At 43.7% G+C, this 19177-nt stretch overlaps 1 protein-coding gene across 2 annotated transcripts; it reads left to right on the top strand.

The window, feature by feature from the left end:
• Nucleotides 1-638: 638 nt before the first annotated feature.
• Nucleotides 639-16450, top strand: Msmo1 (methylsterol monooxygenase 1). Of its 2 annotated transcripts, none has more exons than XM_036166644.1 (7): nucleotides 639-732; nucleotides 1487-1606; nucleotides 6041-6325; nucleotides 10183-10331; nucleotides 11175-11301; nucleotides 13791-13945; nucleotides 15392-16450. In XM_036166644.1, exons 3-7 carry the CDS (start codon nucleotides 6071-6073, stop codon nucleotides 15585-15587), a joined length of 882 nt encoding a protein of 293 aa, XP_036022537.1. In that variant the 5' UTR covers nucleotides 639-732; nucleotides 1487-1606; nucleotides 6041-6070; the 3' UTR covers nucleotides 15588-16450. The 2 variants fall into 2 exon arrangements, with proteins under 2 accessions (XP_036022537.1, XP_036022538.1); XM_036166645.1 differs by lacking the exon at nucleotides 639-732 and adding an exon at nucleotides 978-1177.
• Nucleotides 16451-19177: the final 2727 nt, after the last annotated feature.

Genomic DNA, 19177 nt, shown 5'->3' with positions numbered 1-19177 from the left:
TTTTAAAAAAACTTCAAAAAAGCTTCACTTATTCAAGGATACGGGAAGCAAGATAGATGATGCAAGGCAGAAGCAGGAGGATTAGGGTTCAAGGTTATCCTCAGACTACATAATCCAGTTCAAAGGCCAGGCTGTACATGAGTGCTATCTCAACAAAGATCGAAATCCAGAATAAACCCTGGAAGGCAAGACTAAAAACGCAAATGGATTAAAAACAAAAACCATCCATTCTACTTTTATTCCTCCGGGCTCTGGACCGAGCAAGCGTACCGGAAGCCACAGGATGCGATCCAGCACGCCCACATCCCCGGGGCAGCCTGGGGGACCCGCCGCTCGGTTGCCACGGCGACGCCGGGGGGTGGGGGGGCACGGCTGCCCCGCCCCGTCACACCGTCACGCGCTGCCGCGGCGCCCCGCCTCCGGCTGCGCTGGAGCGCCGCCGACTGGCTGTCCGCGCGGGTCTCACTATCCTCACTCCATCCGGGGAGCCAATGGCCGGCGCCGCCGGGATTCGTTGACGCGAGTCACACGCTGCCGGGCCGCGGGTACGGACCAATCGCTGCACGGGGAGGGCGGGGCGGCAGGTGGGGCGGACCAATGATGGCAGGAGGGCGGGGGAGCCGGGCGCGCCCTCCGGGCCCCGCCCCTGAACCGGGAGAAGTAAAGTGAGGAGGCCGCTTGCACCTGCCCGGGCGCTGTGCGGGGAGGTCGCCGGCCGTCGCGGCACGCCAGGTGAGGAGCGTTGCGAGCCGGGGTCGGGGTCGCGTGGAGGGCGGCCGAGATCGGGACGCACGGGGCCGGTCAGGACGCGGTGGGGAGGGGCTCGGCTGTGCAAGACCCCGAGAGAGTGATGGAACCCGAACCACGCTTAGGGCCCTTCCAAGAGTTTGCAGTCACCCGGAGTCTGGATCGTTGATGACTTAAGTCTTAAAAACTTTTTTTTACCGAGACACGATTCCCCCCGGGGCGGGAGGGGAATAGGATGCGTTCTGGGTTTGTGGCTCTGGGAAGGTGTCTCCGACGCACGCACGGCCCGAGGAGCAGCAGCAGCAGCTGGTTCGGAGGCCACAGCCGGCCGCGAGGGACGGGGTGCAGGAACCGCGTGTGGTTCCACGCGAGACAGCGGTGCCTACATGAGCGGTCCTGCCCGCCGGAACCGTGAAGGTTTAACCCTTGGGTAGGTGGAGCCTGACCCTGTGTCTTAGGCCTCCTCTCCGCTGCAGTGACAAAAGAGGGGGGACTCGGATGGTCAGCCAGGCTTTGAGTGAATCGGAGGACCCACGAATCCATTTCTTTCTTTTTTTTTCCCCTCCCCGCCCTGAGGATCTAGTCTACCTGATTCAGATCGGGTTTCCAGGCCAGGGATGCTCAAAGATGAGGAAGCAGGAGATGCACGTCAATAAAACCTTCTGTGCTGTTTGATTGCTTTCTCTGATGCTTTTGCTCAATGGACATCTACATGCCCATCTTCCTCTCGTCTTTACAGACCGTGAACTCGGGATCACTGAACTCTGTCTCAACCTTGTGTGGGAGTTGGAAGACTTAATCCAGGAGGGCTGAGGTGGGAGAGAGTAGAACACTTTCGTTGGAGGTGAAGTGCCTCAAGGTAGGCGTTACAGCGAGTTTGGGAGGAAGCCCCTGATAAAGTCTAGGATGCAGCCTTGAAGTTTGACCCAGATCCAATTTATCTTTGAATGGAGATGTCCAGCAACCGTTTGGATAATCAGAACCTAGATCTGGAGAGGAGTTATAGATGATGGACATCAGCATATTTTTGAACCAGGCAATAGGATTAGCCAGGATAGTGTGGAATGGTTAGGAACATCAGGGCTTCCTGGCTCAAGAGGCTACATCAAAGAGCACCAGATTCTTTCTCATCTTCTCCTATAGAGCTTTATCTCCACCACAACTCTGTTGTCATAGGGTCCCTTCCATGTCATGGCCAGGTCTCAATGTAGAACGTGTGTTTGCCCAGAAACTCTATGCGTCTCTGTCCTCTTAGCTGTGTGTAGTTTCCCTTCAGGAGGGAGGGCGGGGGTAGCACAGTGACTGCACATCATAGACACAGATACTTGTTAGAGGGAATCTGGGTGAGTTCCGTGAATGAGCCAAGGAAAAATGTCAAGCAGAGGAATGCCAGATCTTCAACATTGTTGTTAGTGTGTGAGCTGTGGAGGCAGGAAGATCAGGAGTTCAAGGCCATCCTTATTTGGATAGTTGGAGGCCAACTTGAACTAAAACCCTCATTTAAAGAAAAAAGAAAGAAAAAATCACCATCCAGATTGGTCAATAAAATGAGCTCCAAAGAATATTGGATTTGACAGCAGGGAGGCGTAGTGATTTTTTTTTTTTTTAAAGAATAGCGATCAGAATAGAAAATAATAAGAAATGAGAAAATGAAGTCATGTGAGTAGAGCCTGGGTAAGCTGTAATGTCAGTTGTGAGTGCTTTTTAAAATAACAGCATCGCCACACTAGTGAATGTGTGGGCTCCTCCACTCATCGACTGTGGAACTTTGCACAGGTTCCCTACTGATTTGAAACATCAGCTTAGCATCTGGAAACCAAAGATAATACATGGACCACCACTTCATGATGGCGTGGCAGGGTTTAGCTTAAAAAGACAGCACATACCTGATGTGCAAGTGCTCAATAATTGTCAGCCTATTTTAGGTGCTGTGTGCCAGGTCTTACTTAGGTCCAGCACTTTAAGTGTGCCGTTCCTTGGGTTTACTAGAAGAATTATTGTTGAGTAGTTTTTCAGATTATAACGTTGTGGTTCAGTTTTAGCATCCCCCAAATCTAGGGCATGCAGCTAGGAAGTGGTGTTCATGGGTCATTGTCAAATTTGGTAATGTCCTCAGGAAAAATGGAGGTTGGGATGCTCATCTATGTTTTGCAACTTCGAGGTAGATGGTTGGAAATATCTTGGTATGAGTGGGTAGCTCAGCGCTAAGAGGTCAGTGTCGGTGGAGGAGGGTGGCACTTTTATCTGGAACTTTCCCATGAGAAGGGTGAATAGCAGTGGCTTGGGAGACATGGTAGAGATTAGGGGTTCTTTTCTGCCTCCTCCCCTCTTCTCCTTTCCTAGACAGGGTCTCACAGGAACCAAACTGGCCTGAAACTCACCATCTTTCCATTGCAGCCTTGGGAAGGATGGGTAGGGAAGATTTTTCTCTAGAAAGGCAGACTTGAAAATGTTTTTATTTTATTATTATTAATTAAGAATTATTTGTTTTATGTATATTGAGTGTTTTGCCTGCATCTATGTCTGTGGATTCCTGGTACCCTTGGTGTCAGATTCCCTGGAACTGGAGTTACAGATGGTTGTGAGCCACCATGCAAGTGCTGGGAATTGAACTTGGGTCTGTTGTAAGAGCAGCAAGTGCTCTAAATGGCTGACTCCAGTCTCCAGTTCCACATATATGTTCTTTGAATGAAGGAGTGGGTTTCATGCCTGTGAAGGACATGGACTGAGAAAGGACAAAGGAGAGACATGTCCTTGGTGAGATAAGAACATAGGAACACTTGAGAAGAATGAGGACAAATTGTGAGGCCAGCAGGTACGTGACCAGGAACAAGCCATTGGCTAAGGGGTGGGGCAGAAAGTCCTAAGAGTGAGCTTGAAGGCCTGCCTCTTATATAGAATAGGATAAGAGGTCAATTTTAGAAGTAGTAGTGCTATAAAAATACTTTTTTTTGAGACTGTGCCTCATGTATCCTTGGCTGGCATTGAACTTGATATGTTTGTAGCCAAGAATCACCTTGAGCTTCTGATCCTCCTGCCTCTACCTGCAGAGTATTGGGATATACACCGCTATGCCCAGGATATGTGATTTTAGAAATGGAGCCAAGGGCTTTGCATGCTAGGCAAGCACTTTACCAACTGAGCCCTAATATAGGTTTTTTTTGGTTTGGTTTGGTTTTTTCTTGCAAGTCAGATTCAGAATGAAGTTCATCGTGTTTGACTGGTGACCAGTTAGGTTAACATTTATTAAGTAGGTACAGTATAGTCTCATCTAAGAAATCAAAATTATTAAAGTTAAGCTGGATGTGATGTCTTTAATCCCAGCACTGAGAAGACAGAGGCAGGTGGATCTCTGTGAGTTCAAGGACAGCCTGTTCTACAAAGGGAGTTCCAGGACAGCCAGAGAAACCCTATCTTGAAAAAAAGAAAAAGAAAGGAAAGAAACTAAAACTGTAAAGAAAGTGTGACAGGGAAAGGTTTTCCTCCTTGCTTTCCCCCTTAGATCTCTCCTCACAGACCAGCACTGTAGAAACGGTTTTGTTCTGTACATTTTGTGTGTGTGTGTGTGTGTGTGTGTGTGTGTGTGAGCGTGCGCAGCGTGTACACATGAATGAGTTGAAGTATATAGAGGAAATATGTGGTTTTCTCAAGAAACCAGGGACTTGGGTTTTACATAGCCATATTTGGCTCTTGCTATACATGCTATTCTATAAATGTGTCTCTGGAGTTAAGACTAGATTTTAGATGTCATCCTTATACGAAATAGGGTTGTTACTTAATTTAATTTTTATTTTTGTTACCTGTATATGGGGGGCTGTTGGAGAGAACAACATCATATGTGTACCTGCAGGTGCCTGAAGGTCCTGGAGAGGGAATCTGATGCCTTGGAGCTGGGGACACAGGGAGTTGTTTTCATCATTGTCATTACTTTATTTGGTTTTATTGGAGACATCTTGAAGATGTCTTCCTGTGTACTTCCGGCTCACCTTGAACTCTCTCTCGGCAGTCCTCCTGCCTCAGGTTCAAGTACAGGGGTTACAAGTGTCAGCCACTATGCCTGGCTGTCTCATTCTTGTAAGCAGCTGTGTTATTTAACTCATCTCCTGCTTAAGGACTTCCATATTCTTTCTAAATCTGGTGCTAGTTAGAAGCTATCCTTACTTCTAGCTTAGCGTGTTGTCTTCTACCCTTGAATGAAAGGACAGACTGCATTATGTCAGTACTGCCGATTTTTTTTTTTTTCCTCAAATGATAAACTGCTTTGTCCCAAGCCAACAGTGTGGATAGTGTCTCTTTGCATACCAGTGCTGAGCAGTGGGTTGTTGAACTTTAAAAGGTTTGCCACTTGGGCAAAAGTATCTCTTTGGGGTACAGTTCCTCCTTTGAAGGAGGGAAGTTTCTTGGTTTGTTGGTTTGTGTGTATGTGTGTGTGGGGGGGGGGGGGCATGTGTGCCTGTGAGTGCACCTGTAGAGGATAAAGGTCAATGTGGGCTGTTCCCCTCCGTTGTTCTGTGCCTTAGTTGTTTTTTCAGATGGCTCTCTCACTGAACCTGGAGTGCCTCAGTTTGAGAGCTGGGGGTATAGATGCCCACTGCTGTACCTAGCTTTTATGCAGATGTGGGGAATCTGAACCCAGTACTTGTGCCCGTACAGCAGGTGCTGTGGGATTTGGGGGACCATTTGGCCCCATTGTTCTGTGAACTGCCTATCAATGGCCTTTGTTTTTTGTCCACTGGGTTTTTTCTAAAGCACACTGTGTCTCTTTTATCACGTGTTGGGATGCCTTTTGTAATTCGACGTTTGATCTCTAGCTTTGTTTACAAGTGCCACTTTGTTCTTGCCAGAACTTAACTTTTAGTCACTTTGGCAAACTTTTTGGTTTAAGTTTCATTTCGTGTGTGTGTGTGTGTGTGTGTGTGTGTGTGTGTGTGTGTGTGTAAATCAGAAGGTAGTTTTGTGGAATCCATTCTCTCTTTCCATTTTACTTGGGTTCCAGGGATTGAACTCAGGATATGGTGAGGCAAGTGGACACTGAGCCATGTTGACAGCCAAAAGTTAGCATGGAATTCCATGCCCACTGTTCTTTTAGATCTTGCTGTAGAAAGGACATGGAGTTTTAAAATCACTGTCTACAACTGGAGATGATGATAGCATTCAGTAGGTCATTTTTAATCATCTCTATAACCTAAGAAAGTAGTCCTTGTTTAGTAATTGTCACTTAAAAATATCAGGAGATATTTTAATGCTGTTTTTCAGGATTTCATTGTTTTGCTTATCTGCTTACTTACTACAGAAATAAAAGGCTCCTCACAGAGATTTGAAAATGGCCACTAACAAAAGCGTTGACATCTTCAGCTCAGCTTCGCTAGCTGTGGAGTATCTGGATTCCCTGCTGCCTGAGAACCCTCTGCAAGAGCCCTTTAAGAATGCCTGGGGCTACATGCTGGATAACTATACGAAGTTCCAGATCGCAACCTGGGGGTCCCTCATAGTTCACGAAGCCATCTATTTCTTGTTCTCTTTGCCTGGATTTTTATTTCAATTTATCCCTTACATGAGAAAGTACAAAATTCAAAAGGTGAGTGTGATATGTCTGTGATACTATCATTGATGGTGTTAGATATTTTTGAAGAACACTGAGCTTTGAGACTCACATCAGTACCGTCCAGTAGAAATATAATGAATCCACTTACATAGCTTTAAATGACCAGTGGAATACCTTAAGAAGGCAGTAAGGGAACAGGGAAGTTAATTTTCATAACATGTTTAATTCAACCCAATAAAGCTAGGCTATTATTTACCAATAGCCCAAATAATTAAACTGCTTCAAGAGACATTTGGTATTTTTACTTTTTTCTTTTTTTTTTTTTTTGGTTTTTCAAGACAGGGTTTCTCTGTGTAGCTTTGGAGCCTGTTGGAGCCTGTCCTGAAACTCACTCTGTAGACCAGGCTGGCCTTGAACTCACAGAGATCCGCCTGGCCCTGCCTCCTGAGTGCTGGGATTAAAGGCATGCGCCACCACCGTCCTGCTTAGCATGGTTTTTAAGAAGAATTTGGACAAGTATAGAGACAGAAAAGACTTGTCAACATTTAGTACACCAGTATTAGTTCTTGTTTGTTTTGAGGTCACATCGCATGTATAGCCCAGGCTGGCCTTGAACTTGGGATCTCCTCACTTTCATTTCCTGAGTGTTGATAGACATGAACCATCTTAAACTCCAAAGTGTTTTTTTGTTTTGTTTTGTTTTTAAATGCCACTATTGGCTAATCTAAACCAACTAAACTTAAGGCCACACAACAATGGCAAAAAGTAGGTGCTGAGTGTTCCTCTGGTTTGTGGGTATGCAGGTTATGTCTCGTCAGTCTTTTAGTTTTGTGGCCTCTCCCAGTGAGTCACTGTAAGGAAGGACTCACCACAGGCTCCTCTGCAGCTAATGTAGGCATCAGGTACCCGTGGACTCTAAGCCAAGAGGAGAGAAGGGAAAGGGAAAGGGATGAAAAGGGGGGTAGCTCATAGGATGCCCCTTTTGGCCTCCGTTCACTGGAGCATGTCCAAGGTGCTTCTGATGAAAGAGCCCGAGCTGGAAAACATCTTTGTTTAAATGTCGTAAATTCTGAGTCACTGAGGTGATTCTGGCCGCTGTGTGTCATCCACTGATTCATTTATAAGTAAGGCTGATTCATCGGTCACCAAGCTGAAGCGTGTTTTCTTACTCCACTGCCCTCTACAGCTGACTGCTTGGTTATAGGTGGCGGTACCTTGTCCAGGGGAGAGCTTTTTTAGCCCAGGGGTGTGTGGGTGGCCTTAGAAGGAAATAGATGTGGAAGGAAAAGGCCTAAGTGAGGCTGAGGATATCGTCAGGGTTGGAGGACTTGCCTAGTCTGCACAGGGCTAGGACTTGAAGTCAGTACAAGCACACACAAGAGGAACAAAACCCACAATCTAATGGGTTACAGCTAATGAAAGGCTGGATAGAATGGCTGCAGGTAGTCACAGTATAAAGGGCGTGAGAAGAAAATAAAACCTAGAGTTGTAGCCCTGTAGTAGAGCATTTGCCTAACCTGTCCAAGACCCTAGAGCCGGCAAGTGGAGAGAGGCAAGTGGACTTCTATGAGTTTGAAGCCAGCCTGGTCTACATAGTAAGTTCTAGGCCAGTCAAGCAACATAGTGAGACCTTGATCAATAACAACAACAACAGTATAAAATAGGGCAAAACAAAAAGAAGAAAGGCGGACAGATCCTGGGCTCTACCTCCCACGCCCCCAGCACAGTTAATCAGATGAAAAAGAATTGTAGAGGTAATTCCATTTGTGAATTCTGAAAGCACCGACTGTGATTGAAACAAGCACAGGACCATTCATGTCTTTTGCTTAGTGCTTTAGAAAGCCCACCATAAAATATTCAAGAACTATATTATTTAATGCATAGAACATTTTAAAAACTGTTTTCCCTTTTTCTTTTTTTAATTTGCCTATTTTATTTCATGTGCATTGGTGTTTTGTCTAAATGTATGTCCATATGAGGGTGTCAGATCCCCTGGAAGTGGAGTTACAGATAGTTGTGAACCACCATGTGGGTGCTGGGAATTGAACTCAGGTCCTCTGGAAGAGCAGTCAGTGCTCTTAACCACCGAGCCATCTCTCCAGCCCCTCCCCTTTTCTTATTCTTCTCTCATACTATACATCATGACTGCAGCCTCCCCTCTTCCCACCCCCACCCTGTTCCCCAACGCCTCTTCTCTTCCCCTAGATCCACTGCTTCTCTCTCCATTTCCCTTCAGAAAAGAGCAGGCCTCCCAGTATATCCTCAACAGGTGTGACTCACACTTGTAAACTGAGCATGTGGATGGAGGCAGGAGGATCAGGTTCAAGGTTATTCTCTGCTACTTAGGGAGTTTAGGCCACCATAAGACACATGATACCATGACTCAAAAAATATTGCACACCCCCCCACCAAAAAAAAGGGGGGGAACTAGGGGCTGGAAAGATGATCAGTGGTTAAGAACACTGGTTGCTTTTTCCAGGAGACCTGGGTTTGGTTCTCAGCACCCATGTGGTAGCTCACAAACGTCTAGAACTCCAGTTTGGGGGGTGGGGGTGGGGTGTCTGATGCCTTCTTGTGGCCTCCATGGGCACAGGCACACACATGGTACACAGACATATCTATGCAGTAAAAGTCCATACACTGAAAACTGCCGTGGAGGTTACACACTAGTAAGCACGTTCCACTTTCAAGAGACTGACTGAGTAGCTGGACAGTTCATCTGTGTGCTTGCTAGTTAGAGGAAGTTTTGCATGCGTGAAAAGTAAAGCAGACTTTTCAGGGATTGTTTCTTTAAAAAAAGAAATCACAGTTCAGTAAGTTTCCTCAGAGAGAGAGATCTAACTGAAACATCAGAGAGTTCATGGCTCCAGTGGGGTATCCCTGGGTACTAGGGTACAGATATGCATATTAAGCAAAAGGTGGTAAGCTTTGGTATTGTACTAGGCATGCATTTAAATGTCCGCTTAGCCAGCTTGCACATACCATATAAACAACACAGCCTGTGATTTTATTTGTTATAATAGTAGTTGATTATTCTATTTCACACACCCTGGGGCAGGGATCAGTGTTCAGGAAGCCCAGGGCCTCACACATGCTAGGTGGCATTTTCTACTGTTCTCATTTTACCTGCTAAACTTTGTGTTTTTCTTAAAGCTCCTTGAGAATCAGAGTCTAGCCAGGAGCTAGAGGCACCATCTCAAATAAGCCTGAAAGTTCAGATTATTCTTTGGTCAGAGACAAGAGGTTTGGAGTGGGGTCAATCAATCCTTACAGTAGAAATAAAAAGACAATCTAAGTTACTATGTGTAGTCTACTTGCTTTATTGCTGAGAAAACTGATTTCCCTGTGAGCACACAGCTGATTAGCTGGTTAGTTAGTTCAACAGTCAAGTGTAAGTCTATAGGTTGAGTCTTAGACTAAAGATTTTTATTTTGTTCACATATGTTTTATTGTTTGTATTTTACGTATGCACAGCTCTCATTGTGTGCATACAGAAGGCGCTTATTTCCTTATGAATACCACTGAATACCTGGATATTTCAATAGAGCTGTCAGTTGCTGCTTGTGCAGGCTTCCGGTGGGACACTCAGTATAAACTTAATGTAATTGACTTCTCTGGAAAGTAGGCGGCAAAGCCTGGACACTCAGTTCCTCATCTCGTGGTGCTTCTTAGGTTAGTTTTAGGTCATATTTATCCATTAATGTTTTTTAAAAACTTGTTGAAGTAATTGTCAAGATCCCTTGCCACTGTAGCATGAACTGAACATAGCATAGAACTGAGGGGTTATACACTTCGGAGAAAATGATAAGAATTTATTTCTACTTGTTCAGCTGAACTACTGATAACAAACTAGTTGTAAGTATTGTGATTTTTTTTTTTTCTCTCCATAGGATAAGCCGGAAAGCTTGGAAGGCCAGTGGAAGTGTTTGAAAGGCCTTCTCTTTAACCATTTTCTTGTCCAGCTGCCTATGATTTGTGGGACCTATTATTTTACAGAGTATTTCAGTATTCCCTATGATTGGGAAAGAATGCCAAGATGGTATGTCAATGATAATTTGATGTTTATATTCATTCATGGTTTATTTTTCAGTTAAATTTTGCTTAATGTGTATTTTCTTCAGTTGGTTAATACCCCGAAATTGATTAGGTCCTGATGTAACTGGACATAAACATGTATCAGAACCTAGGTCCACAGTCACTCCTTGCCTCGGGGGTTTTCCGTCCCTGTAGCCAACCAACTGCAGATTGAAAGTCCACCTTTTGAATTGAACTTTTAAACAGGATGTGGTGGCATACACCTGTGGTCCCAGCATCAGAAGGTGAGGGGGGTGGCCTGAAGCTCCAGGATCTTCCTGGGCTACATAGCTAGTCCATAGCCTGCCTAAGGGGCCTGAGCACACTTGCATACAGATTATTTTTCATCATTTTATTTAAATTAAGTATTTCTGTGGTAGAAAAAGCAATTGTTTTACTGTTAACTTTAGACTTTGGTTTCTTAACAGATTTTGTACCCAGGTCTTCAGCAACATAAAATATTATGGAAATAGGGTCAAACTCTTTGCCCCTCATCCTTTTCAGATTGTAACATGTGGCATTACCTACCAATATTGTTTGCTTCTACACAGGTCTCACTGTGTAGCCCTGGCTGGCTTGGAGCTCATTCTATAGACCAGGCTGGCCTCAAACTCAGAGATCTGCCTACCTTTGCCTCCCAAGTGCTGGAATTAGAAGTGTGGCCCACCACACCCAACTCAGCTATCTTGCAGTTTGGTGAATTTGTTGTTAGGTCAAGCTGATGACTGGGTATTTTGGTTTGTGTAAAGTCTGACTGGTCATTCTAAGTCACTGTTGCTCTGCATTCATTACTGTTTGCCTCTGACAGGTATATGATTTTGGCAAGGTGTTTGGGCTGTGCTGTCATTGAGGATACCTGGCACTATTTCCTGCATAGGCTCCTCCATCACAAGAGGATTTATAAATACATTCATAAAGTCCACCATGAGTTTCAGGTATGTTAGGACATACTTCAGCTTTTCTACTGAGGTGGAAAAACCTGGGTTGTTGTGTGGGCATCTTTAGAAGCTACCAGTGGTATTTTATCACAAGTCCTTTTTAAAAATAACTTTAGTGTGTGTGTGTGTGTGTGTGTGTGTGTGTGTGTGCGCGCGCGCGCGCGTGTGTGTGTGCACATGATATGGCAGGTAGGACACATGTAGGGTCAGGGGACAACTTTGTGGAGTCAGCTCTCTCCTACCTTAAAAGAAATTTTTTTAAATGTGTATCTGCGTGTACCTGAGTGTTGTATGAGTATTCACCCTGTGTGTGCAGATGCCCTCAGAGCCAGAAAAGGGTGTTGGATTTCTTGGAACTGGAGTTACAGGTAATTGGAGCTACCCAATATGAGTGTGGGAACTGAATCTGTGTCCTTGTATGAGCAGCAAGTGCTTTTAACCCCCAACCCATCTCTCCAGCCTTCTCCCTCTTCTACCCGTGGACATAATATGGGTTCTCGGATCAAAATCAACTCCGCGGGCTGGGCCCCTTTATTTCCTTTTCTATTGGCATGATAATGAAGAATATGATGTACACGTCTATACAGAACCAGGCCTAAAAGTTTTCTTCAGTGTCAGATTTTCAGGGTAGGAACTGGAGAGATGGCCCAGTGGTTAAGAGCACATCCTACTCTTATAGAAGACCTGAGCTCAATTCCCAGCACCCGTATTAGGCCACTTATAACCATGGCACCTGCAGTCATGTCTACATGCACACATGCATGTAATTAAAGACATACATATGTATATGTCTTTAATACACACACACACACACACACACACACACACACACTTTTTAAAAATTTGTAGTTCACTATGATTGATACTTTAAAGACTAAGAGACATAACAGTTGAGATCCTCATCCTACTGGTGACATCCTGACAGCTGGCAGATTAGTACTAACTATAGTAATGAAGGGTCATTTAAACAAGATGCATAAACAGTGTTTACTACTTAAACTAAAGCAATTAGTCAGTTGAAGTACATTTTCAGAACAGATTATTTATTTTTAAATCAGACCTGCTTTTCTGTAGGTCTCAGTGGATACCCAAAAGTATGGATAAGATACCATACCGATAACTAAGACATCTAAACGTAACTACTGGACAGAGAATGTATTCAGGACAAAAGAGTGAATCTCATTGAGAGGATTGAGACTGATACTGCATTACTCAGAACAGTTTAAAACATTGTTTCTTGAGTTAATACTTTAGGATAGTAGTTAATATAGGTAAATGTAGGGTAAACGTAACTTCAGAAAACAAAACCATGACTAAGGATTAAGTACTATGTGTGCATGTATAAGCATTCCTTTGTTGGTAAAGTAACTACAGATTCATAAACTAAAAATTAAGAGTTAAAGGCCTAGTGACTTGAGTTTGATCCCTGGATCCTGCAAGGTGGTAGGAGAGAACTGAATACTGAGGGTTGTCCTTTGAGCTCAGTGGACATGCACATGAGCGTGCGCATGCGCGCGCACACACATGCACACACGCACATAGGTAAATCAATGTTTAATTAGAGTTGAACTTAGAGAAAAGATGAATACTAAGAAATTAATATCCCTAGACCTTTTGATTGATAGGAAATTTACTGAGAACTGTTATTATTTGTATACATACAGCTGGATCACTATCACTACTTATACAAACAATATAATTTATAAAACTATGTATAAACTGAATACATTAGGTTCTCTGTAGTCAGATTTGGGGGCCTCCAGCTTACAAATAATGACATGGAGACTTCTTATTAATTTTGAAAGCTCAGCCTTAACTTAGACTTGTTTCACTAGCTCTTACAACTTAAATTAACTTGCTTCTATTAATCTACATTTTACCATGTGACTTTTTACTTTCTTTTATCCTATATGTCTGACTCTCTCCGGGTCTTATTGGCATCTCACTGGTATAATTCTCATGCCTAGATTCCTCCTTCTCCTCTTTCCCCACAAATCCCACCGATTTTCCATTCACCTTCTTATTAAACCAATCACAGTGACACATCTTCACATAGTATTAACAAATACTCTGCAACAACTCTCCAAGGAAAGAATCAACATGAAGCTACTATGCACATAGGTTTATTTAAAGTCAGGTGGTATATACATATAATCCCAACATATTGACAGAGGCAGGGGCGTTATGAGTTCAAGGCCAACTTCAGTTACATAGACCCTGTCTCAACAAAGAAAAAAATGATTTTGCTGTCTGGTGCCCAAATTTTGCAGAGCAACAAGCCAGGAAGTGAGATATGGTGTCTGTAGTTGTCATAGGAGTCCCTTCTTCCTTGGGAAGCCTCATCCTTGCTTGGAAGGCCTGTCAGGATGGAACCCACCTTCATGAAAAATAAAATCTGCTAGCTCAGACATTAACCACGTCATAGCAAGTTGACACAAAATTAACCATCACCATGTATTAAGGAATTCTTACTCTGTTTGATTTAGGCTCCATTCGGAATTGAAGCAGAATATGCACATCCTTTAGAAACCATAATTCTCGGGACTGGATTTTTCATTGGAATTGTGCTTTTGTGTGATCATGTTATTCTCCTTTGGGCATGGGTGACAGTACGTTTGCTGGAAACTATCGATGTCCATAGGTGAGTAATGCTTTCTGTTCAGGTAGAAGACATCATTTTCATGTGTGTTGGTGTGCTTGTGAATGCATGTTTTTATGTGTGTGGAGGTATATGTTAACATGATTGCTTTTGTATGTGAGTGCATGTTTTTTATGTGTGTGTAGATACATGTGAACATGATCTCTGTTCGGAGGCAGAGTTTCTCAGTCAAACCTAGAACTCCCCAGTGTTACTAGTGAGCTTGCTTCTGTGAATATATCCCATCCCTAGCTCCTGAGGCTTAGATTTCAGGCAGGCCACCAGCTTTTATGTGGGTTTCTAGAGATCTCAAATCCAGTCATCATGCTTATGTGACATGCACCTTAACCACTAACCATGTCTCATGGTTTTTGTTTTTGTTTTTTTTTCAAGACAGGGTTTCTCCATATAGCTTTGGTACCTATTCTGGACTCACTCTGTAGACCAGGCTGGCCCAGAACTCACAGAGATCTGCCTGGCTGTGCCTCCCGAGTGCTGGGATTAAAGTCATGTGCCACCACCGCCCGGCCCTCTCATGTTATTTTAAAAGAGAGGATCATAATCATTGAATAGAAGTTCAAATAATAGATGTTTTTGTAATAGACTGATCTGTTACCATTTGTTAAATGACAGCGTGTGTCTTGTCAAGCAACGTGCTCATGGCCAGCAGTTATCCTGCTATGGTGAATGTCACTCCCCAGAGGGTGTTGGAACCGGTAGCCTCTGCTATAAGGTTATTGCTGGTCTCTGGGTGATTCTGACAAAAGCAATTACTTAAGGAAGGTGCCGATGAAATATGGACGTGTTTCAGATGCCCCCTCTCCACAGACTGGAGATGTGATAAGGAGTTATGTCCCATCTCAGATGTCAAACTAAAGAGACTAGACCAAACAAGACTCTTTTTGAAGTCATTTGTTCCCCAACTAAAACAACACAGTGGTATTTAAACTTTGTAGATACTTGATGCTGATTTCATACAACTTTTCCTCAAAAACATAGGTAGCATTATGAATGTGGTTTACACCTTTTCTAGATTGTGGTGGGCAGGCTCCTCTAAAGAGAAAAAAGTGTTTATTACTGTAGTCCCTTCCTTCATTTCTTGGTATCAGACTTACCTGTGTCTTTTAAGGTTTTCAAAATCTCCCAACATGTACCTTTTCCTATAAGGTTTGTTGTTATTGTTTTTCCAGCTAGGGCCTCAGAGCCCAGGCTGACCTGAAACTCACGCTGTAGCTCAGGCTGGCCATGTACTGACAGTCCTTCTGCTCAGCCTGCTCAGCCTCCCAAGAACTGGGGCTACAGTGTCTGCTACCACATGCTGCCAAGTTTTTGTCTTTTCTAAACATGTGAGAAACAGAGTGATTTGGGTAAAACGGAATGCTGTTTGCTAACGAGCATGTGACTGCTAATGATGTGTCTCATAAATAACCTGTATCGTTTTCATTTCAGTGGTTATTACATTCCCATCAACCCATTGAACTTCATCCCCTTTTATACGGGTTCTCGGCACCATGATTTCCACCACATGAACTTCATTGGGAATTATGCATCCACCTTCACATGGTGGGATAGACTCTTTGGAACAGACGCCCAGTATCATGCCTATAATGAAAAGATGAAGAAGCTTGGGAAAAAGACTGAGTGAATCCCCCTCGTACACCTCTTGGAGATACATTTCTTCAACTGGAGCTAGTAACTAACATTGCTTCTGGGGAACAGAAATAAGCACGAGACTTGGCTGCTAAGTGATAAAAAGAACATTAACGCCCTTTAATTATCTTCCAGATGGGAACTTTTCTACTTCACATGCAAGTTCTGTATATGTGGGAATAAAGAAATATATATATTTAAGTACAGTTTTCATGGGGTTTTAAAGGCTGTATTGCTGAACCTCATCCAAAGGTTGCAGGTGTTGGGGGAAGTATTAATGTACAACTTAGCACTTCTTGCGGCTGAAGTTGACATTGCCTTTTAAGCCTTTTACATACACTGGTCAGTTGAAAAATTTTCTCAACAATGAGGTTGGCCTTCTAGTTGACTTTAGACATAGTGTTTTTTAGAATTTACCCAAAGTGAAAATATCGTGAATTGAATCTATCAGCTGACCGAGCGAGTGACTGAAACCCCATCCTGGTCTGGGGCTGACCAATGTAGGACTATTCTTTCTGTGAAGGATTGTTGATTGTAGTCACTTTATCTTGTAAATTGACTCCTTTCCTACGTGATGTATATAGAATATTATAGTCTAATAGATTTTCAAATTACTTGCGGTGTTTTTTAAACTGAGAGCTCATTTCCGCTGTCGACCCCTTGTTTTTGTGTGTCAAGTGTTCAGTGAAGTCGCGTCGTGAGCTTTGTGAATTGACTTCTGGACTGGCACGCAGAACTGTTGAAATAAATGGATTTTTGTCCAGTTCTCTGGTTTTCCGTTGTGAAGATTAGCTGTCATGTTTTATTCTTATAAGGAAAAGCACAGAAATCATTAAAGGAAGCTTTATAATAAATAAATGATTCCATGTTTTACTTGCTAAGCTTTGCTGGTGGTTGCAGTGTTCCCTCAGTGGCTGGTCGATAGTGGGAATCCACTAACACAGTGAAGGTGTTGAGGCAGCATGCTGGCCCTCGACCGCTTTCCACACAGATGGAAGGCTATACCCTCCGGGCAAAGACTACTTACTGACTACACCCCAGTCCTTAGTTCTTCTTTCATACAGGATCTGTCTGTCTTAGGCTGACACTGAATTTGTCGTCCTGCTTCAGCTTTCCAGGTGCTGAGATCACAGGGATAACTGGCCATGACTGGCTAGCCATGTCTTCGAAGGTTTCTTACTATGTGACCCAGGATGGCCTCACCAGCTGTCCTCTTGCCTCAGCCTCCCAACTGCCAGAATATAGATGTGAACCTCCACACAGTGCTCGGCCAGGTGTGTTTCAAAGTTGTGTTCCATATCTGCCTCCCGTGTGCTCCCACGTGTGTGTGTGTGTGTGTGTGTGTGTGTGTGTGTGTGTGTGTGTGTGTGTCTTTGCAGCCGTTCAGGATACAGTATAAAGTGGCGCTGTGCTGTGTGGTTATGAGACTACCTGCAAATTCTCTTTTTAGTCTTCACCATTCACTTTCATGCCCGTGGAACATACAAAACTGGGAGGAAAGCATCTTCCAGTGCCAGAAATGGTGTAAACGTGCTTAAATAACTTGGTGCATGCCACAGTCATTCACGTTTTTTCTCTTCTCAATGCTGGGGAGTCAAACCTAGGGACTTGTCCAGCATGCCAGACAGCTATGCCACCAACCTACTCAGTATGAACTAATAGTCAGCAAGCACTTCCCATGTCCTGAATGGTGCCCCAACCCTTTTTTTGGCCTCCAAGGGAACCCATACACATAAGCACATGCATTGTTCTAATTGGCAGGCAGCTGCAGCTATGTTTATGAAGGATTGCCTTGATGACTGATATAGGGGGTTCCAGTCTTATATGGCCAGCACCATCCTTAGGAAGGTGGGCCTGGCCTGTAAAGAGCTAGCTGATCATGAGCCGCTAACCTAGACCACAGAGGCAGCAAGCAACATTGCTTCAAGGTTCTCACCTCCAGGTTCCTGCCCTGACTTCCCTCAGTGGTTGTAATCTGGAAGTACAAGCAAAGTAAAGCCTTTCCTCCCCGGGTTACTTTGGGCCAGAGTGTTTTATAACAGGAACAGAAAGAAACCTAGGATGCACATAAATCAAAATGCATCTTCAAAAGATTCATATGCCCAAATATGTCAGTACAGAATAGACATTATGCAGCCAAAACTTGTTCAGTAGTTGAAGTCTGAATTAATAGATGTGAAGGCTAAAATACAAAGCCTCAATACATAGTCTTCATTCTACCCTGGAGAAGAGTTAGTAAAAGCTGGGTGTGATGACACATGCCAATCGTTCCAGCTCTCATGATGCTGGGGCAGGCAGGTGGATTACAAATTCTAGGCCAACCTATAATAAATATAGCAACACCCTTTCTTTTCCCCTCTCAAAAGCAGGATTTCTTTTTCCTTTTTAAATGTTTACTCCTTTTATGTGTACAGGAGTTTGGCTTGTATGTATGTTTGCACCATGTGCTTGTCTGGTCTTATTCTGTCCAGTCCCCAGTTGAGGAAATGGTGCCAATTTCGTTCAGGGATAGCCTCACTCCCTTAGTTGATGGCCTCTGGAAACTCGCTCACAGACAGCAGAGTGTGCTGTATCACCCCGTTTACCTCCTAGCTCAACCAGGACAACTGTCAACATCCACCATTATTTCTAAGTGGTACTGTTTTTCAGAGAGAGAGTCTTACTATGTAGTCCGTTCAGATTTTGTAGTCCGTTTAAGATTTTGGGGCTTGTGAGATGGCTCAGTGGAAAAAGGCACAGCCACCTGCCTGATGATCTGAGTTTGACTCCCAGGACCCACTGGTTAGAAGAGGACAGTCAGTCCCTGCAGGCCATCCTCTGATCTCCACAGGCATGCTGTGATGTTCGTGTGTGTGTGTGTGTGTGTGTGTGTGTGTGTGTGTGTGTGTGTGTGTGCGCACACGTGCATGCATGCGAGTGTGTGCAATGGTGCCCCCAATGAAGCGATGTCTTTATGAGTTGGTCATGGTGTCTTTTCACAGCAATGGAACAGTAGCTAAGACACACACAAATAAATGTTTGTTTTTCTTTCTTTAAAGGAATTCCAGGCCAATTTGTGCTACACAGTGAGATCTCCTATCTGAAAAGTTACTTAATGGTTTGATAGAATTACCAATTACACATTTGTATTTAAGATATATATATTCAAAATACACAGCAGTTTTGTTAAGGACAAAAACTTGTCAGTTTTTTTCTTAATTTCATTGGAAACTTTATGTTAAAATGGTATTTATATATTATCCTTTTGGAGGGTGGGTGTTGAACAGGGTTTCTCTGTGTAGCCCTGGCTGTCCTGGAACTACTTCTGTAGACTGGTCTGGCCTTGAAATTAGAGATCCATCTGCCTCTACGTCCCAAGTGCTGGGATTAAAGGTGTGTACTACCACCTCTTTGGTTTTTCTTATTTTAGACCATAATAATCCTGTCCTCTCTCTCTCTCTCTCCATTCTTCTCTCCTTTCCCACTCTCTTCTTATAACATTCCCCAAAATAAAAGTGATTTTCTGTTGTAAGGAATCTTATACTGGATTGAAAAAATCAAATAACTGTGGAATTAGACAGTCTTGGTGGCAATCCCCTAGAGAAT

Source organism: Onychomys torridus, chromosome 17, assembly GCF_903995425.1.
Source record: "Onychomys torridus chromosome 17, mOncTor1.1, whole genome shotgun sequence".
NCBI lineage: Eukaryota > Metazoa > Chordata > Mammalia > Rodentia > Cricetidae > Onychomys > Onychomys torridus.
This window is presented reverse-complemented; position numbering and strand designations above follow the sequence as displayed.